Source organism: Apteryx mantelli, chromosome 2 (assembly GCF_036417845.1).
Source record: "Apteryx mantelli isolate bAptMan1 chromosome 2, bAptMan1.hap1, whole genome shotgun sequence".
Taxonomy (NCBI): Eukaryota; Metazoa; Chordata; class Aves; order Apterygiformes; family Apterygidae; genus Apteryx; species Apteryx mantelli.
In genome coordinates this window covers 70,542,906-70,563,157 of record NC_089979.1, presented here as the reverse complement: position 1 = coordinate 70,563,157, position 20,252 = coordinate 70,542,906, and the positions used below count along the sequence as shown (strand labels likewise).

Sequence of the window (20,252 nt, the reverse complement as noted above, 5' to 3'; positions counted from 1 at the left end):
CTCCCGGCCCGTTCACCGCGCCCTGCGCCGCCTCCGCGCAGGAGCCGCGCATCCCCGCGGAGCAGGACGGGGCAGCGCGGAGCCCCTGCTCTTTGGGGCGCGGGGGGGTGGGGGTGCACAGCCCCACAGCGCTGGGGCAGCCGAGGCCGGCACTCCTCGCTCGCCCCGTGCCCCGTGGGTTGCCGGCGACGCACATGCAGCGCCGAGCACCACATGGACCCCTGCGCGCTCCTGCGCAGCCCCGGCCCTGTGGCGAGGGCCGGAGCCCGCTGCGGGCTGCGTGTGCGTGTAACGCTCCCCCCCCCCCCCATGCACGGCCCCCCAGGAAGGTCTCCGCCGCAGGCCTCAGCGACCCACACCTGTGACAAGATGCTACAACCCTCTTCCTGCGAAATCCACGCGGGAGGCTTTCCCTGCGACTCCAAACCGGAATTTAGCTGCACCCCCTAGTTCCCGTGGCCGGGGTAGGATGACTTACCCCCACCCTACCCCCAGCCCCCCGGAGATGGGGCAGGGGCCGTGCTCCCTCCCTGAGGGGTGTGAAACCAGAGCTGCGCTGTACCCGGGGAAGTTTCCGCGGCAGTTTGGCACTTCGGTCCCCGAAGGAACAACCGGGGGGGGGGGGACACCGGGAGGCCCCACAGCTTGCCGCCAGCCGGCTTATCCCCGGGCAGCGCAGCATCCCTCGCCCCACACCTTCGCTTCTCCTGCGCAGCCCGCAGGGCCCCGCCGGTGCTGCCTCCGCTCTGCGGGGCGCATTTGGGGAAGACTGTCTTCACTTAACCCCTCTTTGTTTCCCCCCAGGCACCCTCCCCCTCGCCGGCCACTTACAGCACCTCCATATCCCCATTTGTGCTAGTTTAGTCCTGTCCCGTTCCCCCCCCCCCCGCCGCCCCCGGAGGTCTTTGCTTTGTCTTTGGGGCTGCTATTGTTGGGGCACTATTATTATTATCACTGTGGTAGCTACGAGCTGGTCGCGAACAGGCACTCGGTTGCAACTTGGCGCCGAAAAACGTCGTGTCGGGTGGGGGGGACCTGGCCCTCCACGCCGGCCGCAGCACACGGGCGGGCAGAGCTGCCCCGTCGGGGTGCTGGGGGCGGGGGGAGCAGCGGGGCAGCGCAACGCCAGCTGCCCCCGGGGGCAGCGCGTCCAGGCCATGCCCAGAGCCGGGGGCTCCCCCCGGCGCCCCCTCGGCGGGTGCCGCGGCCGGGCCGGGCCGGGCCGGGCGCGCTGCGAGCAGGCGGCGGGGGGCAGCGCGCAGGCAGCGCGCAGGCGCGGGCAGGGAGCACCCAGCTCTTTATGGCCAGGTGAGACAGTCCCGGCGCAGGTAAGGGGAGGATTTACCCGCAGGGAGCTCGGGCGAGCGGCTCGCACTCGCGGTCCATGACCAGCAGGGACCTGGGGATATGCAACCCGCAGCCAGGATGTCTATTCTTGCCAAAATGGGGGACTGGCAGGTAATGCGACCTTCCTTTATTTTTTCTTTACTGCTGTTTTGGGGCGGGAGGCAGAGCCGCGGCCGCCAAGGTGAGTGGCCCAGAGGCCGCTGGCGGGCCGGGCCGGGAGCGGGGGCAAAGTCGGGCTGGGGGTCACCGCCGGCGGCTCCCCGCGGCTGCAGGTGGCCCCTCGCTCCGGCCAGACCTCGGTGCAACAGGTCGGTGGCGGCGGCGGGCCGGACCGGGGCGGCGGGTGCGCTGAACTGCGCCGGTCTCGGCGCCGCGCTCCGCGGCTCTGCCCCGTCGGGGCTCACAAAGGGGCACGTGTGGGCCCGTGGCCTGGCCGCAAAGTCCCGTGGCTTGATCCGAGCGTCTCCAGGCGCGGCCTGAAAGCGCCGAGGGGAGCAGCGGTGCTCGCCGAGGCCTCCGGGGCCTCCCGGGACCGCCGAGGGCTGCGCTCGGCCGGGGCCGGGGGCGCGGGTGTGTGAGCGCTTCCCCGGGGCGGCCTCGGCGAAAACCGCGCTCCCGGATGCCTCACGGCAGCAGAAGTGTCAGGAGCGTCCGGCGAAGACGGTCTTACTCGCACGGGTTTAACGCGCTGAAGCAGCGAGAGATCGTGGGAAAGGGCTGTAGCTGCGCCTCCCGCCTGGGCCTTCCACAGCCCGCCCGACAGTCCCCCCGGAGGGGGGGAAACCCACCGCAAACCGAAGGCAAGCTGACACGTGTGGACTTACAGCGGACTCCCACATGGAGACACCCCCAAATCGCTACTGCTTCCCGATGTTGCAGCCACGAGGGCTGGATCGCCGAGGTTTTACCGGCTATTGAAACAGAAGATGAACTGTCTGTTAAAACACCCAGGTCTTTATTACCGAAAACGACTTTTTTCTAGGACGGCCCAGTGCAAGATGGAAGCCCACCTTCTTCTCAACTTTTCAAATGCCGCAATTAAGTCTTTCTCCGTGCTACATTGATTTTTTTTTTAGAGTAACAGTAAGTCGTCTGCAAAGAAAGAAGAAAATGCAGTGAAAAATTATGCACTTTTACAGTAAAAGCACCCGTCCTTTTATCAGCTCGGTGCGTAGAAGTGATCAAAAGAGTTTTTTTTTTTTTTTTAAACTGGAGTGAACTCTTATGTAATAGCACTTTCGGGCTATCTTCCTTGAAATCTGTTCCCGACTTTACCTCACGTCCCTTCCCTGCTTTCGCGCGTCTCCCGGCGGCGCCGGGTCACCGGGCCTGGCCGCGGCGGGGGCGGGCGGAGCCCCGCGGGCGCGCAGGTTCCGCGGGGCGCGCTGCGCCTCGCCTCGCCTCCCGGACGCGTTTCTGCGGGAAAGCCGGGCCCCCTCGCTACGGCTGAGCCAGCCCAGGCTGGGGCAGGGAGGGAAAAGAGGCCCCCGGAGGACAAGCGAGGCCGGGGACAGAGCCAGCCCCGAGGGGGCCGGGCCCCGCGGCAGCCGCGGACGCCCCCTCGGGCCGCGCCGCCGCCGCCGGCCGGCCCGGCTCCACCGGGACGGCGCTAAGTCGCGATAGCTCCGTGCATTATCCCCATTCCCCGCCGCCTCCCGGTCCCCCTTCCCCCCCTTCCCTCCTCCCCGCATTAACTAGGCTTAATCTCCAGCTCCATTTGAACCTCAATGGGAGTAAAAACAACAGTTTACTCTCCTGCTACTTGCAGACAAAAGCATTGGTCAAAAAGACCATGGGGGGGGGGGGAGAGGAAAGACAAAAGTTGTTTTTCTTTTGTGTGTTTTTTTTTTTTTTTTTTTTTTGAGGTGGGGAGAGGAGGGTGCAGAGGAACCAGCAGGCCCCAGAGCCCGAAGGCTTTGGGAGCCTCACGCGAGGTGTGTGCGCGGCCCTTCCCCGCGCCGGGGAGCGCCTGTGCCCGGGCCGCCCCGCGGCCGAGGCGCGGCTCCCCCCGCGGCCATCCGCGCCGGGGGCTCGTGGCCCCGCAGGGCACTAAATCCGCCCCGACGTCAGCGGATAGCCCTGGGCATGGGCTCCCAGGGCGAAAGAGCAGGCTTCCCCGTTTGTAGTGGGAAATTCTCCCTGCTGCACATCGGGGAGCCGAAACCCGCAGGCGGGCGGAGGGGGAGGAGGCTGCAACCTGCGCGGGGGTTCCCGTTCCCAGCCGGGCCGGGGCGTCGGGCAGGCACCCTGCTCCCCGGGGCACCCTGCTCCCCAGCAGATTTGGGGGCCCGGCAGGCTCGGGCCCTGGTGCAGCCCGAGCGGCCGGCAGGCCCGGGCCCAACTGCGGCTCTCGCCATCTGCTTAAACCAGCGTGGGATCGGCGAGGAAAATGAGAGAAAATGAAGCTTTTCGGTGGATGGAGCAAGGCTGGGCACCTGGAAAAATGAAAAGGAGAAGGGTGGAAAAGAAACCCTAAAGGAGGGCAGAATGAACGCTCATTTAGCTGCACATTGTTAGGCAAACGAAGCGCCCCACTTCAGGAACAGCCAAAGTTTTATTATGGTCATTGTCGTGTCCCTTTGCTGAAGTGCTTGCAAAAGACTTTCTGGCTCCCGATACATTCACATCTCTGTGCACCTTAGTTTTATCTGGGAGGTTCCGCTGTGTATATTTTTGAAGAGCAATAGCAAACGAAGCCGAGAAGAACACAACAGTTTGCAAAAGAAGGACGCACTTCAAATATGCCCCCAAAAGATCAAATCAAATCCAGAGGGCAACAGAAGCCTCCGCAGACAATAACCTCGTTGGAGCTAGACACGAGCTGCATTTCCCCTCTCTTTGCTTTCTTTAAACCCCGTGGAAGGAGAGGGGAAAAAAAAAAGAAAGTGGTGACTCGGTGGCTAGCCCCAAACTGCACGCAGATGAAGCGACGGGCGCCTCTTTGATTTCCCTCGCCGCCCGTGTCCCCGGCGGGGCGGCGCCGGCTCCCCCCGCGCCGCTCCGCGCCGGGAGAAGCCTTTCTGCTCGTGGGGCCTTTATACCTGTGTCCGTGGCTGCAGGTTGTTGTGCTGGAGAGCAATTGGACTATTGTTGATATGCTAATGAGGCGATTAGGCTGTTGGTAAAGAGCTGGAAAAGGGAAAAGTTTCTACCATTAGAGGGAGATCTCCGAGCGCGCACAGGAGCTCGGCGAAGCCTCCGCCAGCCGCACTCTGCGTACCAGAGAGGCACCACTTTAGTGAAAGACAGGGAGAAACAAATCCTCTCTCACGCCAATCCATGAAAATGCTTTGGAAACTGACGGATAATATCAAGTATGAGGAATGTGAGGTAAGCGCTTTCCCGGGCCGGGGCAGAGTCCTGGCCCGCCAGCCGGGAGCGGGACGCTGCAGCAGCCATCGATCTCTGAATTTCGTTTAGGAAAACTTCTGCTCCTTCGCCAGGCTTCTTGGCAGTCCTGCAGCTGGAAAGGGGCTGGGGGTCTTTCCCCAGGAACTTCGGGGCTTGTGGAAAGCCGGCTTTGTCGGAAGTATATGAGGAAAGGAAAACGGGACGGAGACTGCAGCAGCAGCCTTGTCTATAGGTAGATCCTGTATAGATAAGGCTCTGTAGGATGCTACACTCATCCATATGGATGGATGGATAGATGGATGGATGGATGCCTGAATGAATGGACGGATGAATGAATGAAAGGGCAAAGAGACAAAGGGAAGAGAATTATTCTTACATGCTAGGTACCCGAGGCATCCCAATAGATTGGCTCAAGACCGACGCTTAAAATCAGCATTTTGGAGGTAGCTGCTGGTTTGATAATACCGAGCTGTGCTTTTTTTTTTATTTTTTTTATTTTTTTCTTCTTCCTAGGGATCAGTTGCTGAAGTGAAATCAGGGGGTTTGGAGCAATATTCCCCCAACCTCCTAATTTTCGGGGACTCACTCTCACGGCTTTGAGCAGTAATATTTTAAACTCTCGAAAAATTAAAAAACTACCTGATCTGGTTTTGGAGCCGTTCAGCACAGGTTGTGTGCTTGAGTGTGTGTATGCGCATCCATATTTTTAGAGCGAGGCGAGTGTCTATTAATCTGACAAAAAAGGAAAAGAAGACGAAAAAAGAAGAGTGATGCCCAGGACAAATGCCTAGCTTCAAACCGACGAATACTATTGTCACACGTTTCGCCAAAGTTGCCTGTGCAGTGCATTTAAACCCCGCAATAAAGGATTCCACTTTGCAAATGAATGTATTTATTTGGTTGCAGTCCATGCGGGAAGGCACCTCCAGCCTCGGCGGCAGCCTTTCCGACACACATTTCTGGGGAGAAAGGGGGGGGGGACGTTCCCGTCCGAAACCGCTGCTGCTTTTTGTGATGCCGTTAGGGTAGGAAAGGGACCGAGGACTCGTCAGACTCACCGAGGACTAAAATATTTATTATTTTTATATTATATTTATTATTTTAGTCCTGGATCGAGCAGTGCGGGGTAAAGCTGTTTCCCAGTGGGGGAGCTGAGCTCTGAGATCCAGCCGCTGTCGGATGCTTGATTTTTAGGAATGAGGTGTCAGGGTATTTTATTCTATTTTTTTTTAAGGCGGAAAAAGAAAATCCTCAGCTGGATTTAGGGAGAAAACAAGGTTTCGACCCGTTCTTCTCCCCAGGATCGGTGTTTAAGTGCGCGCGTACGAGTGTGCCGATTTCATCGTAAATGGCTTTTGTTGCCTTGTGCTAATGGGACTTGCACCGAGGTGCTACCAAACACGATGCAGCGGCCGCTTCCCGGGAGCCCCGGTGGCTTTTGTCTGTATGTGTGCGGTTTGTCGCCGGGGTTTTGCTTGGAAGCAGATCCGAGCTGCGAGGTGACTTGTAGAGGAAGGAGAAGCGAGTGGCTTTGCCCTGACGGGGAGCAGGACCTGCTTTAAAAAAAAAAAGAGAGAGAGAGAGGAAAAAAAGGCAATAAAAATGCCAGCAGCCCTCTGCCCCTCCTCACGGCCCGGGGAGGTCATAGCTCCCCGGGGCCGGGAGCGGCGGTGCGGTGCGCGGAGCCGGGCGCCGGGGGAGCGCGGCGACACGCGGCGCGGAGCAGCGCGGAGGAGCGCGCAGCGGGGCCGGTCGGGGGAGCCGCCGGGAGTTGCACAGCCAGTCTGACGGGTTGTGCCGCAGCCCCGGCTTGTCTGGGCCGGGAGCAGCGCTCTCCTCCCTCTGCCCCGGCCCCCGCCGCCCCCCCGGCCTGCCGCCCTCCCCTCCGCTCCCCGCTGCCTTTTCCCCCCCTCTTTTCCCCGACGCTGGCGAGGGGCGGCGGGCGCCCGGCGGATGCCCCCCGGCCGTCCCGGCCCCCTGCCCCGGGCGGCCGCGGGGCTGGAGGCGGCGGCGGCGGCGGAGGAGGAGGAGGAGGAGGAGGAGGGGTAAACAGAAGACGGGGAGACGCCCCCCCCCCCAAAAAAAAACCACTTTCCCAGCCGGTTTCCGGGGCGCGGAGGCGCTGCGGCTCGGCGGCGCGGCGCGGGGCGGCCGCCGCGGGGGCAGCGGCGCGGGCAGCCGCGGGGCGCCGTCGAGGCATGGACGGGGCGGCGGCGGCGGCGGGGGGCGTCCCCGCGGAGCCCACCCCGCGCAAGTGCGGCGGCGGCGCGGCCGAGGGCGGCAAGGGCCCGGCGGGGAGCCAGCAGCCGCTCTTCTCCCTGGCGTTTGAGGCCGGCTACGCGCAGCAGCACCAGCCCGAGGTGCGCCCCGCTCCGGACCGCCGGGCTGGGGAGGGCGCGGGGGGGAACGGCGCGGCGGGGAGGGACGGGGAGGGGGGAATCCCTCTCCGCCTCCCCCTCCCCTCCGTCTTTCGCCCCGCCGCCCCCCTCCGCACCCCCCTCCTGGCTCCCACCCTCTCCCTCTCTCCGGATCTCTTTCTCTTTCACTTTTGCATGCCCTGCAACCTTTTAAAATGTTGCCCCTTTCCTGTGATTCGTCAGACGCAGCGGCATGTCCCCCCTCTCGCTCTCCCTCTGCCTCTCTCTCCCTTTTTGTCTCTCTCTCTCTCTCTCTCTCCCTCTCCCCCATCTCTGATTAGATACACTGATTCTTCATTCAATGGACGTCATTTAGAACAGGCTCTGCCTTGAGTTGCCTTCTCGCTTCACGCTCGATTTCCAGCCATTCTTCCCTTATTAAGTATTCGTGTAATATTAATAGTCATGAATATCTGCTATTAGGAGTCTCCAGGAAGGCAGCAGATCTGTTATTAGGAGCTCAAGTGAAGCAGCAGCTAAGTCAAAGGAGAAAAAGAAAGAAAGAGACAGAGGGGGAAAAAAAAGGATTAAGAAACAAACACACACACACTAAAACCAAAAAAAAGCCAAAAAAAGCGCAAAACAAAAAAAGCCAAAAAAAAAAAAAAAAGCAACCAACTTTGACTCCTCATATCACGCCAGGATAGAGAGCTCGCCTTTGCAACACCAGATGAAGGGCAGCAGAAACCGGTGCAAGTTCTGATGGATTATCGCGGCGCGCCCGCGGTGCAGGAGCAGCCCCGGCGCCCCGGTCCCGCCGCCCGCGCCTAGCGCCGGGCTCCGGCCCCGCTCCCGCCCGCCCGCCCGCGCCCGCGCGGCTCCGCCGGGGGCTGCGCGCACCTCTGGTCACTTTCCTCTGCTTTTTTTCTGCCCTGACTTGTTACCCCCGACTCTTCGCAGATGTTAGTACACAGTTTTTCAGCTATGGTGAGTTGCTTCGCGTTTCTCTCGGAGGGGGTTTGGTGTGCTGGGTGTTGCTATTGTTGTCGACGGTGGCGGTGATATTCGGGGTTTCGCACCTAGCTTTCTTGAGAGGGCTTTTTTTTTCTCTTTCCTTCATTTTTTTTTCAATTCGGTGGTTTACTTTTTTTTTTTTTTTTTTTTTTTTTTTGATCTGCTTCAAGCGAACGGCAAAAGGCTTTGCTTGGACCCTACTGCCTAGATTTCTTCACCTTGCCACCTGCGAATGGGATATTTTCAGCTTTCTTGTCTCCTCTTTTCGGGATCCTACCTCCTTCCCTCTAACCCTCCTCCTCCTCCGCGGAGGCCATGCCTTTCCCCCGCACGTACCTGTGGGCTGCTCTGCCCGGGTGCCCCTCTGCGAGCCAGGAGTCGGCCGCGCCGTGCCGAAACGCGCTTGGACGTTTGGGTGCCGCTCGCCCGTCGGCTCGGCGCGGCTCGGCGTGTTGCCCCGCTTCCCCCGGCGCTGCCGCCTCCGCCACCTCCTTTTTTTTTGGGAAATCGCCTGCCGGCGAGCAGGGGGTTTCGGCGGGGCAGCGGCGCGGCTCTCCCCGTGGGGTGGGGGGACGTGGCCGTGCGATCGCCCCGCAACATTTACAAAACTTGCGCTGGGAGCAGCGGGTTTCTTGGAGCCTATTTCGGCGTCTTCTGGTAACAAAATGTCAGTGGTCTTTGATTTTCCGTTTTTTTTTTTTTTTTTCTTAGAATGTATTAGCGGTAATCTCAGCGACAATATTTATCTTAGTTCTGCTCGGAGCAAGTGAGAGCATTTTTGGTCGTGGTAGAATGATTATTTTAATAATGCCCGCTTTAAAATGATGATAATTTCTTTTTCTTTCTTTCTTTTTTTTTCCTGTGGGTAATACCTGCTCTTGAAATTCCGGGGCACAAACCGCGGGCACGATCTGCTGGGAATGCACGCTGTATCGTCGCGATGTTTTATTTATTATTATAAGCAGCCCTATTGTTGTTATTATTATTATTAATGTCGTTGTTATTATTGTTGTGATTATTGGAAAACAAGCCTTCCTCGCAATTTCGCGTGACAAGAAGCGGGAGGCGGAGGGCTGCCCAGTCCGCCTCGCAGCGGCCGGCCGGCCAAGCGTCGCCCCGCGAGCTGAAATTCGCAAGCCGATTTTGACGAGAAACAGTTTGATTTTATCTTCTTTTTTTTCCCCCTTGTCTCCCCCCTTCCTCCCTCCCCCCTTCCCGCCGCCCCCCCTCCCCACACATCCCAGGAGCGCCACGACAGTACCAGCAACGGGACGGCGCGGCTACCGCAGCTGGGGACTGTGGGCCAGTCGCCCTACACCAGCGCCCCGCCGCTCTCGCACACCCCCAACGCCGACTTCCAGCCCCCCTATTTCCCCCCGCCCTACCAGCCCATCTACCCCCAGTCCCAGGACCCCTACTCCCACGTCAACGACCCCTACAGCCTCAACCCCCTGCACGCCCAGCCGCAGCCGCAGCACCCGGGCTGGCCGGGCCAGAGGCAGAGCCAGGAGCCGGCGCTCCTGCACACGCACCGCGGCTTGCCGCCGCAGCTCTCCGGGCTCGACCCGCGCCGCGACTACCGGCGCCACGAGGAGCTGCTGCACGGCCCCCACGGGCTGGGCGCCGCGCTGCCCGACCTGCCCCTCCACGCCATCCCCCACGCCATCGACGACGTGCCGGTAAGCGAGGGCCGCGGCCCCCCCCACCCTCCTGCAAGGGGAACAACAACGACAAAAAATTCCCCCCTCATTTATTTATTTACTTATTTATTTTACCCGCCCGCCCCCTCGGGGGCAAACTTGGCCCGCGGGGGGGTGGGGAGCGAAGAGAATAGGCGAAGCCCCCACCTAGAACAATAGGCCGGTGCGGCTCTTCCGCGCGCGTGCGACACCTCCCGCAAACGCGCCCGCCAAAACAGAAATAAATCAAATTACTGTCATCGTTAACAATATCTTTCCTTCTCAATGACAATAAGCTGTTACGATTGGAAGAATGTATAATATCACCACAGGGCCGTGCATTTGGGGATTTCTCGCTGCCTTGGGAAAAACATTAGTCTGAAATGCGAGATCTCATTAAATGTCCTCCCAGGCAAACGTAAAGGGAGGGGGAAAAAAAAAGTGGGTGAAAGTGGCCTAAGAAGGAAAAATCAGTTCCCCGTGATTACGGAATTGGCATATGGGGTAATGGCATCTAAAGTTGTAAGAGGATACAGACAGATCCTCTCCTCTAAAGGAATTAATTGACAAATCAGAGGAGAGGTATATTAAAATGCTGCCTCATTCTTTTAGCAGTAGTGCAAAGGGATGACCTCATAAATCATTAGCTATAGGTTATCAAATTCTAGCCAGACCTGCTACACCCTATATTAAATTAAATGTTGGGAGCCTTTTGGGTGATGCATTATTTGGGAGATTTAATTCTGTTATCAATAAATACAGTTTAAAAAATGGTTTCTAATTAAGCATGACATTAGCACATAGGCTATTTACAAAGCAAGCAGGGCTATTGTTCAGTTAGGAAAGTGGCCTTATGCAATGTGATGGGAACAACTGTTTGTGATCAAAGTTCATCTTTCTGGGTTTCTCCCTGAAAATAGAATTAGAACATGCCAATAAATTTATTAAAGCCCACAGAGCTCATGCTGAGGGATTAAAGCTGCTTTACTTGAGCAAGGAAAGGAGGAGGAGGGAATTGTGGTATCTGGATGTGATTTTTGCTGAAATGCCATCCCAAATTACAGGATCAAATATTACAACAATATATTTGCTGACAGTTTAATGATTACAGTTTTGTGTTGCAAGGATAATGTTCAGATGAACTTACCTATTTGGGGGGGTCATTTTGAAGTCTTTTCCAAATTATACTTGGGGAAAATAGTGAATTTATTACAGCCCTCATCTGGCTAAATTAGCCACAGAAAATTGCTGGTTATGTTTAGCAGTTTTGCAATAAACGCATACATTCCTCAAAGTGGAGGATTTAGTAAGCAATTCGGATCTGTTAAAACCAGGTCGATTCTTTTAACTTGATATAAAATATCATGGAGGCATCAGCGAGAATAAACTAATTTGTTGACTGCAAGCCCCTGATTGCTGTAGGAACATGACCTAAAATGTTCTTTTGAATTCTCCCTCGCTGCAATTCTGCTCAGTGGACTGATTTGGGAAGCCTCCTTTTTACAGATAGATAATTTAAGTAGGAATCATTTTATTCGACTTTCAAGGATCTGCAAATTAATAGCATTGCTATACTTCGTGAAAACCAAATGCCATCTGGTTCAAATCCTTTAACCAGCCCAGCCAATTTTTTTTTCTCCTCTGTAAAACTGAATCAGCAGGATGCATGAAGAAAAACATAAAAACAAGATAATGTATCTTTTAAGAGTATTTATTTAGATATGCAAAAAAAAAAAAAAACTTTTAAAGAAATTTAGGTCAGGGAAAGGGTCATTTCTGAATTTTCCCGTTGCTGCAACAGTTAACCTTTAATACAAACGTCCACTAGATATTTAAGAAAATCAAGTAGATGGTGAAAATTATTTAATCATAAATATCTCTGTGGGATTTTAAACTTAACAGTCCTCCCTGTATGGAATATGTGTAGAAATAACACAAATAAAAGTATTATGCCACACTACATTTACTTTATGGGTTTAGGGTGCATGCATAAAGGGATCATATTTCCCCATATAGTTAAAACACAAGAACTGCAGCAGTAGTCATTTCTGAACATTTCTCAATTTAATTATACTTAAATCCAGAAGCACTTTAGGCAAGTTACAAATGAGAGCATTGAGTATAATAAAACCTGTAATAAAGCAACTTAGTACCATCCACCCGGAATCATTGAGATCAGGCACAATTAACAGGAGCATAAATCCAAGACAGAATGGAAAATGTTAGAATCAGTATTATTGTTGGACAAAGACTAGAGAAGGAAGTAATAGTTTTTTAAATGGCAATGCCTGTGTTTTGTAACGATTGCGAAATCTTCTATCTCAGCAGCACTGGTGTTAATTTGTAAACACAGCCAGACATTATATTGCCTGTCAGTTTTTCGAATTAGAAAACATGATTTCATTTGACTTTCTAATCACGTTTTGACTCCGGCGCACAAAACCCATCTGCAAGCGCAGCGGCACAACCTGCTAGTGGACAATAGCGGGAGCGCCGGGCGCTGCGCGGCCTTTGCGTGGCTCGCGGCGGGAGCAGCGCGGGGCCGCGCGGAGCGGGCAGCGCCCGCCGGCGGCGCCTTTGTGCTCTGCCCCCCGCGGCCGCGGCGCCGCGCTGGCAGCGGGGCCGGGGCACGGGCTGCGGGCGGCGGGGGGGGAGGAAAGGGGAGGGAGGAGAGGGCAAACTGCGGGGCCTCCCCGGCGCGGGGCTCGGCGGGGTCCTCCCGGGCAAGCCCAGGGGGTGCGGGGATTAAACTGAGTTTTTTTCTCCCCCCCCCCCCCTTGGAGAATGAGGGAAAAGAGGGGAGGGATGCAGGATCTTTCCTTAGCGAGGAGCCCCCTAATCTGTCGCTGATCCCCGCAGCTGGTGGGGGGGGGGGAGCGGGGGTAGCTTGTGGCACCCCGGCCCGGGCCAGCGCTGCTTTCCTTTTGTTGCCCCCAAACACTTATACCCTCGCGTGTTCCTTTTGTTGCAGCACGTAGAAGACCCCGGCATTAACATCCCAGACCAAACTGTAATTAAGAAAGGTAAGCCGCTTCCTCGCGCATGCCGAGCGGGTCGTGGCAGGCTGGGCGCTGCCGGAGAGGGGAGGCAGCGGGCTGCGGCCCCGGCCCCAGCCGCGGGCTGCAGCCGGGCGAGCGGGGCCGAGACCGGCCCGCTTAGGCGGCCGCCTTGGCTGCGCGGTGTTGTTATTGCCGTCGCTGTTAACGCCGAAAACGTTAGCAAATGATCTAGCAAAGCGGCCCCGGGATTTGAGTGCATTAGCAGACAATTTAGTTTCATGGCTCCACCAATGCATCCGGCTGAGTAGCGTTGTTTAATCGTTGTTGGGAAACTGGGCGCTGAAAGAGAAAACGGTGTGCCTCGTTCTCCGGGTTTTCGTATTTAAATAACGCCGGTGATTAGACGGGCTGCTGGAGAAAAAGGGGCGAGTGGCTGGAGACTGATCTCTGCCGAGGCGGTTCGGTTTTGTTGGCTTTGTGTGTTTGCTTCACTTGAATGCTTTGAAACTGGTCCCCGAATCGGGCAAAATATTTACGGTGTGCTTTTGTTGAAGCCCGTTTTCACGTCTTTCTTCAGAGGACTGAAGGGCTGAGAAAGATTGCACAGGGCACTTTGCACAGGAGGCTCTTGGTGTAAAGGTGGAAAGCGATTGGTTTGCATTTGGATCCGGTGTAGTGAGCCGCTGTTGGAGTAAAACTCACTGGGCTGAGTGCTTAGGTAGTGCTTGCTCTGAGGAGTGCCACATCTGTGCTACGCTGGCAGCACTCTGCTATTTGGGTATGCTGGACACCACCAGAGTGAGATGCTATATAAAGCTGCTCTCCTTTCTAACCCTAATCACTGTACAGTCAGCTAGTTTAAAGTTTTTTTTTTCCCCCTGTCTGTGAAGCCTTTGTCACGTCAAATTAGATGTGCAAGGGATAAATCTTAAGAGATGCTCTTTCCAAGTCGACACGATAATTGGCTCTTTTATTAGTAATCTCAAGAGTTCGTTTAACTCCTGTTGTATCTATTAGCCTTCCCAGAGCTATTAATGTCACAAGTGATCTATCCAAAACACGGAGCCCCCCGCACGTTTGGACGGTGCCCGCGAAACGGCGCGGCGCGGCAGGGCGGCAGGCGCGCGGGCAGCGCGGCTCGGCGGCGCGGGGAAGCCCGACAGCCCCGTGCGCTGCCCGCTGCCACCTCTCCCTTCCCCCAGCCGCGGCCCGAGGCGCATTGCTTCGCTTGCCTGGAGAGGGGGGAAGGGAGGCGGCTTTATTTTGGGGAGCCGCGCCGCTCACCGAGCAGCCCCACGCTAAACCAAAGCGCTGCCCGGGTGCAGTGCCCGGTGACTGCCCGTCCTGCGGCTCCCGCCCTAAGGCAGGGGCGGCGATTCGCTTTACGGTGCTTGCTGCTACTGAGGGAGGTTGTGCAGGCTCATCTGTTATGATTTTTCACGTCAAAAGTTATCTGCTGAAAACATTGTGGCACAGGCTGAATGACACCGTCCTCAATTGTCTCAGGGGGTTTTGTTAGTACCCGAATGCGTATTTCAGCGTTGCCTTTTGTGCTATATTAATATGCAATCTGCTGGTTGTTTTACTCCCTTGCGAATTTCCTCCCCTCCGGTTGTAAGGTACTCAGCAATGTGTGACACCCGTTTCGGGCTGGCCTTCCCAGTGACGTCTGCACAAACCCCAAACCCAGATACTGCCTGCTGCGACGAGCTCTGCACAAACTTTGCTCCTGCGCCCGCTCGCCCACCGACCGGTGGGCTCGCCCTCGCCCGCCCTCAGCGCCCCGCAGGGCGGCCGGAGGCGGGGACACCCCGACCCGGGCCGTGCTCGGCACCCGCGGGCGAGCCGGCTCCCTCCGAGCAGCGCGGCGGGCCCCGGCCGCGTTTTTGCTCCGGGTCGAGGGGAGCCTCCTCGCTCGCTCGCTCGCCCTCCCTCCCTCCCTCCTCCTCCTCCTCCTCCTCCCCGCAAACTGAGGGGCCCCCGCGGCCCTGCCCCGCAGCCCCGCCGGCCGGCCGGCCGGCCGCCCTATCCCGCCTCCTCCCTCTGCACCGCAAGCAACGCGGACCCAGGGCTGGCCGCAGCGGCCGCGCTCCCCGGCGCGGCGCGGGGCCGGTGCGCGGCGGCGGCCACCTCCTCCTGCCCCCGCTCCTCACCCTCACCTCCCTGCTCCTCCCTCCCTGCAGGCCCCGTGTCCCTCTCCAAGTCTAACAACAACGCCGTCTCCTCCATCCCCATCAACAAGGACACGCTCTTCGGCGGGGTGGTGAACCCCAACGAGGTCTTCTGCTCGGTGCCGGGCCGCCTCTCGCTGCTGAGCTCCACCTCCAAGTACAAGGTCACGGTGGCGGAAGTGCAGAGACGCCTCTCGCCGCCCGAGTGCCTCAACGCCTCCCTGCTGGGCGGAGTGCTCCGGAGGTGAGGGGCGGGGGAGCGGGGCGGAGCAGCGCAGGAGGCGGGGTGGCGCCGCCGCCGCCACAGCGGCGCGGTGTGTGTGTGCGAGGGGGGGCGGCAGGGGACAGCCCACGCGGGTGGGGGCGGGGGGGCGCCCTGCCCCGCTCCGCTCCGCTCCCCTCGCCTAACGGACGCGGCCAACCGTCGCCTCAGTCAGCGACCCGCTCCGCTCCCCCAGCCGCCACCCCGTGAGGGCAGCGCGAGCCCCCCTTCCCGCCGCGCGCGTGGGACGCGAAGGGGCGTGGGCGGTGCTCGGCCGTTAGGGGGTGGGGCGCGCGCGGCGGGGGGGGGGCACTGTAACCGTGGCAACGAGAGGCCTTGTCAATCCCCCCCCCATCTCGGCTGTCCTCCGCCTCAGGCGGTGCCAGGCTCTGGGAGTCTGGAGGGGGCTTGGGGAGGGGAGGGGAGGGGGTGTTGTCTCCCGGGCTGCCCCCATCCCCCCCCCCATGAGCGAATGGGTCTGATAACGACAATTTAAAAAAAAAATCGAAAAGTTTCAGATCTCTGTTCAAGTGACACACGCTCTTCTGTAGGCATCCCTTCTTCTAGGCACCTAGGGGTTATAATCTAATCCAGACAATTAAAGAGCACTTGGGTAGGGAATAAAATCCAGAATTAATTAACAAAGCTTTCATTTCAAGGATTTGCCTTAACCCATCTCTGTTGAAAAGTAGTAGATAAGGTATTTCGAGGTTCAGCTGTTTGCCAAACACCGTGAAGTTCCATAATGGTGATGTAGGCTTTCGACCGTTCAGATTAGTCTTCTAAATAATGCAATAGCTGTCGCAAGATAGCTGGTGAAAAAAGTTCCCGTTGGGGCCGTAGTGTGTTGGGGGTTCAGAAATGCTTATTATTGTGGTGGTTATTACACAGAGGTGCAAATGACTACCCAGATGCTAAAACTTTTGAAATCTGTGCTAGTTTGTGTGTTGATTTGGTCCTCAGCAAATTTGAGTGTGAAGTCAGCCAAATACCCATGGATCAGCACAGGTACATTTTATACTGGGTTTTGCTTTCAGCAATTTTTGCTATTTGCTCCCCCCTACCCCCCAACCGTCCCCTGAAAACCTTTTCCCAGTGTCTCTCCCTGGGGAATGTGCTTTTCAAATATGTTTTGGGGTGATTTGTAGGAGGGAAGTGAAATACAATCTGACGCCCTGTTAGTCTTGTTCTAAGTGGCTTTATGTGTGAAACAGGGCGAAGTCTAAAAATGGAGGGAGATCTTTGAGAGAAAAACTGGACAAAATAGGATTAAACCTGCCAGCCGGGAGACGCAAAGCTGCTAATGTTACCTTACTCACATCGCTAGTGGAGGGTAAGTGGCTTGAAGCTCCGAGAGGGTTCATTTGGAAAATGTGTGTGTTATTTTTGCCTAACGGGATAAGACTTTGTGGTTTTTTTTCAAGTCAGTGCTCCATGTTTGAAATTTGAAAGGCGTTATTTGGCTTAATCTTTGTGCCTCAGAAAAATGTTAATTATGTATTTTTGCCTTTTGTTTTAACCTGAAACAAACTTAAATGAATCCTGCAGACTCAGCATTGCATTCCACCATTTATTTGCTTTTAAGTCTTTGAACTTGATGTTTTCAGGGTCCCCCATCTTGCTCCCTTATTCAAGTGAGTAATCCCTCCCCAGAGTAAATTGGTTTCATTGGAAGCAGCATAGGAAGGATCCGTGAGAATGAGGGCTACAGGCTCAGACCCCAAAATGTTGTGTGTTGAAAGTTACAGGGAGCAGAAATTATAATTCCTCTAGTATCGTGCTCCTTCACCAGTGGACAACTAAGCAATTTTAAATGACAAAAACTGCAGCTACTTTTTTTTCTTTTTACTTTTTTTTTGTAGTCCGTCCCCCCTCCTCAACAACATAACAGTAAATCATTTAAGATTTCTGACATCTGCATTTGAGAAATGCGTGACCATTACTTCCTGAATTAATTTGGGAATCCTTGACTGAAGCCATGAATTAATGGTGTCCTGAAAGCCTCAAAGTTGCACCCCCCCTCCCTTTTGGTTCTCATTTTCAGAACATATGTTCCCTTCATTATATTGTTCTCCCCTACTTTGCTCTGGCAAGAAAAGGTGCAACTTCTTTTAACACCTTCAGGTGTCCCATGTTTTCAGAACTCAGACGTAGGAAGCTCAAAGAGTTTGCAAGTCATTTTATTTTGAAATAGTTACTTTGTCACAGTTACTGGCCCGAGGTAAACCCAAGTCCACTAAGTATATCCTGCTCCTTTCTCTTCGTTTTTGGTTTTGATTTGACAATGTTTTAGACTGTTTTAGTCTGCAAAGTGCTTTTAGCCTCAAGTCAGGATGCGCAGGTTAGCTTAAGTTTGGCTGCGTAGAAGGGAATTTGTAGCTTTGTTCTGGTGTCACTTTGCATTCTGCTAGAAATGCTAAACGTTCAAAGAGATGGGGAGAGAAATGTTGCATAAGGCCAGATTTCATTTTTTTAGCATTCAGATTATTGGCTGCACTATATTTACACTGCGTGAAAATTACTTTGTCTTCGTGTTTTTGAAGAGGCTTTGCAATTGCATCAACACACTGTAGTAAAAAATCTGGAGGGAAAGACTTGTAAAAAGTCTAGATTTGGTAGATGCTTAGTATTTATTTGTGATGTTAATGAATATGGAGAACGTTTTATGGTAATCTATTGTTCTGTTCGGCTTTCACATACAATGGCTCTAAAAGAATGATTTTTAAAAAACAAAACAGGCAGGCCTGATCTCCAGATAACTTAGTAATGGTGGCTAATTTGGGGGGAGATGATAGTATAAACATTGCTTAGGCTTTGAGTCCTGAAGCGATGAGGCAGTTTCTAGAGTACTGTTATTGTTTATGATCCGCTCCATTTTATGGAAACAAGCTCACTGGACTGAGGCTTTGAAGCTCTAATTGGCGCATGCGTTCTTCCGGAGCTAGAGCTAATGGCAGGAAGCCCTGCAGTAAAAACCAACTGGTTCAGGAAATTAAAACCAAAGATTTGAAAATCAACAAAACAGACAGACTGGGTGGAATGACCCTAAAATTCTCATGGTTAATCGTTTGGGGGTGAACGTATAATTATACGCGATCAAGTTAAATTTTAAACACTTAGTTGTTTAATGCATTTTATTTAGAAGAGCTCTAGGAGTAATTATGATCAATATTAATCATTGCTGCATTGCAAAAGAATATAGAGGCATGTACTTGAGGCAAAGAAATATCTCCTGAGTAAACAGCTTTGAGTGAAATGTATGTATGTAGGGTGTGCGTACATATTTACATGTGAATATAAGCACACATTATAGGTGGATAGAGCATGCCTGTCTAGAAGTATCTGTTAGTTGATACGAACTTTAGAAAACGCGTATGTGTGATTTCACTCATAACAATTGTCTTGAACATATATTTTTGCCTGGCCCTACTCTGAAGCAAAGAAAATTCTTACAAGATGAGATGTGATTAGCATTTCTTGCAGTACCTTTTTAAAAGAAAAATGTCCCAAGTCTTTTTAGAAGAAAAATCCGAGGAAAAAATAGCTTTTTTTTTCCTAATGGATTTTTTTGCCTTTGTGCTATGTATATTGATCGGATGTATGTTTCCCTCCCACTCCCACCCACGCCTCCCTTTCCAGGAGAAGCAGTACATCTAGCTAGAGATTTTGGGTACGTTTGTGAGACAGAATTTCCTGCCAAAGCAGTAGCTGAATTTCTCAACCGACAACATTCCGATCCAAACGAGCAAGTCACAAGAAAAAACATGCTTCTAGCTACAAAGTAAGACATTTACCTTTCTGGCATGTTATCCGGTTGCGAGGGGAGGGGGGCAAACCTGGGTCTGGGGCTCATATAGGTGTGTGTGTTTGCCACATAGTCAGTGGCTAATGGCCTTGCAAATTGTAAGGGGGTATATCTGCCCTCATGCTATAAGCGAACTGTATAGCCCAGCTTGGTTTCCCTCAAGTCAGTTTATGCAGATTACCTTGAAAGTAGGTTGTGAAAACTGTGGGTGTATATTTAGTTAAAGAAGAAACAATAATTCTTCAAAGCAAAACATTTTCTGGGCCTTTTCACTTAGCTCACCAGTTTAGATAGGAGGGGAAGGTTTCCCGTTGACAGTAAAATAAAACTGGCACATTAAACTGATTTCAATTCATTAAAATCTGCAATAGTTCTTTCTTCCTAAGCAGCTCTGTTACTTAGTGAGTATAGGGATATTAAAAATATATTTTAAATGGCAATCTGTACGCAGTTGAAATGCTAGTGGAGTTTATCATTGGTGGGGCTGACTAGACTTCCAGGTGGTGCGTGAAAAGAAAATGATTGTTTTGATATGTTTGCTGGAAATTAAAAGGGTTGTTTAGTCGCCCTTAATTACCAATGGAGGTGTCACCAAAGGGCACAGTGCCAGAGGGCGCAGGCAGAAGATGGGAGCCAGTTTATGGCTGGAAGACATTAATGCGGGTTTTAGAATACAAACTGTTTTAGCACGCCTCTAAGCTCTTGCTATAAGGTGTGTTATTTCCCCAACCATTTGAGCAGCAAGTGAATGATAAAATGTAACTTCTGCACCATGCCCTCGTATCCTCTCTTTCCACCTCCCTGGAAGGAAATTTCCAGACCTCAGTTAGTGTCAGCCTTCCTCTGTGTGGGAAGGTCTCTTTGGATTTGGAGATATAGATGTACACATTAAAACGTTTCGGAATACCCTAATTTAAAGCCTCGATTCCCCTCTCCGCCTTCCCTCTGTCTTTCTTCCTGACACACAGGAGTATTTTAGCCTTGTGGAGGAAGAGATCTGAGTCTCTCCAGTTCCAAAAAGGGATCTTCCAAAATGCGAATAAATGCCCGAACCTCCCTAGGGTTATTGCACCCCATCTATTTTCTTCCATATTGCTGAGAGACTTTGAACTGCTTATTGATTGTGTGCCAAAAACCTGCTCAGAAGAGGTGTGCATATGTGTGTGGGGAAAGCAATATTAGGGTCAACCAGATAGGCAGAATATGTATATGTGCGCGCGCGCGCGTGTGTGTGTTATTTGCCAGTGCGTTGGCTGGGGCGTAATGT

The 20,252-nt window shown here is 54.1% G+C and overlaps 1 protein-coding gene across 2 annotated transcripts in view; it reads left to right on the top strand.

Moving 5' to 3' along the window:
• Positions 1–7,457: 7,457 nt before the first annotated feature.
• TFAP2A (transcription factor AP-2 alpha) overlaps positions 7,458–20,252 on the top strand; it is a 15,206-nt gene continuing 2,411 nt past the window's right edge. For both annotated transcript variants that reach the window (XM_067292374.1, XM_067292375.1), the window contains exons 1-6: positions 7,458–8,042; positions 9,314–9,748; positions 12,720–12,771; positions 14,931–15,162; positions 16,395–16,513; positions 18,820–18,961. In XM_067292374.1, the coding sequence (XP_067148475.1) occupies positions 8,016–8,042; positions 9,314–9,748; positions 12,720–12,771; positions 14,931–15,162; positions 16,395–16,513; positions 18,820–18,961 (1,007 nt within the window). In that variant the 5' untranslated portion in view covers positions 7,458–8,015. The remainder of the gene's footprint in view (positions 8,043–9,313; positions 9,749–12,719; positions 12,772–14,930; positions 15,163–16,394; positions 16,514–18,819; positions 18,962–20,252) is intronic.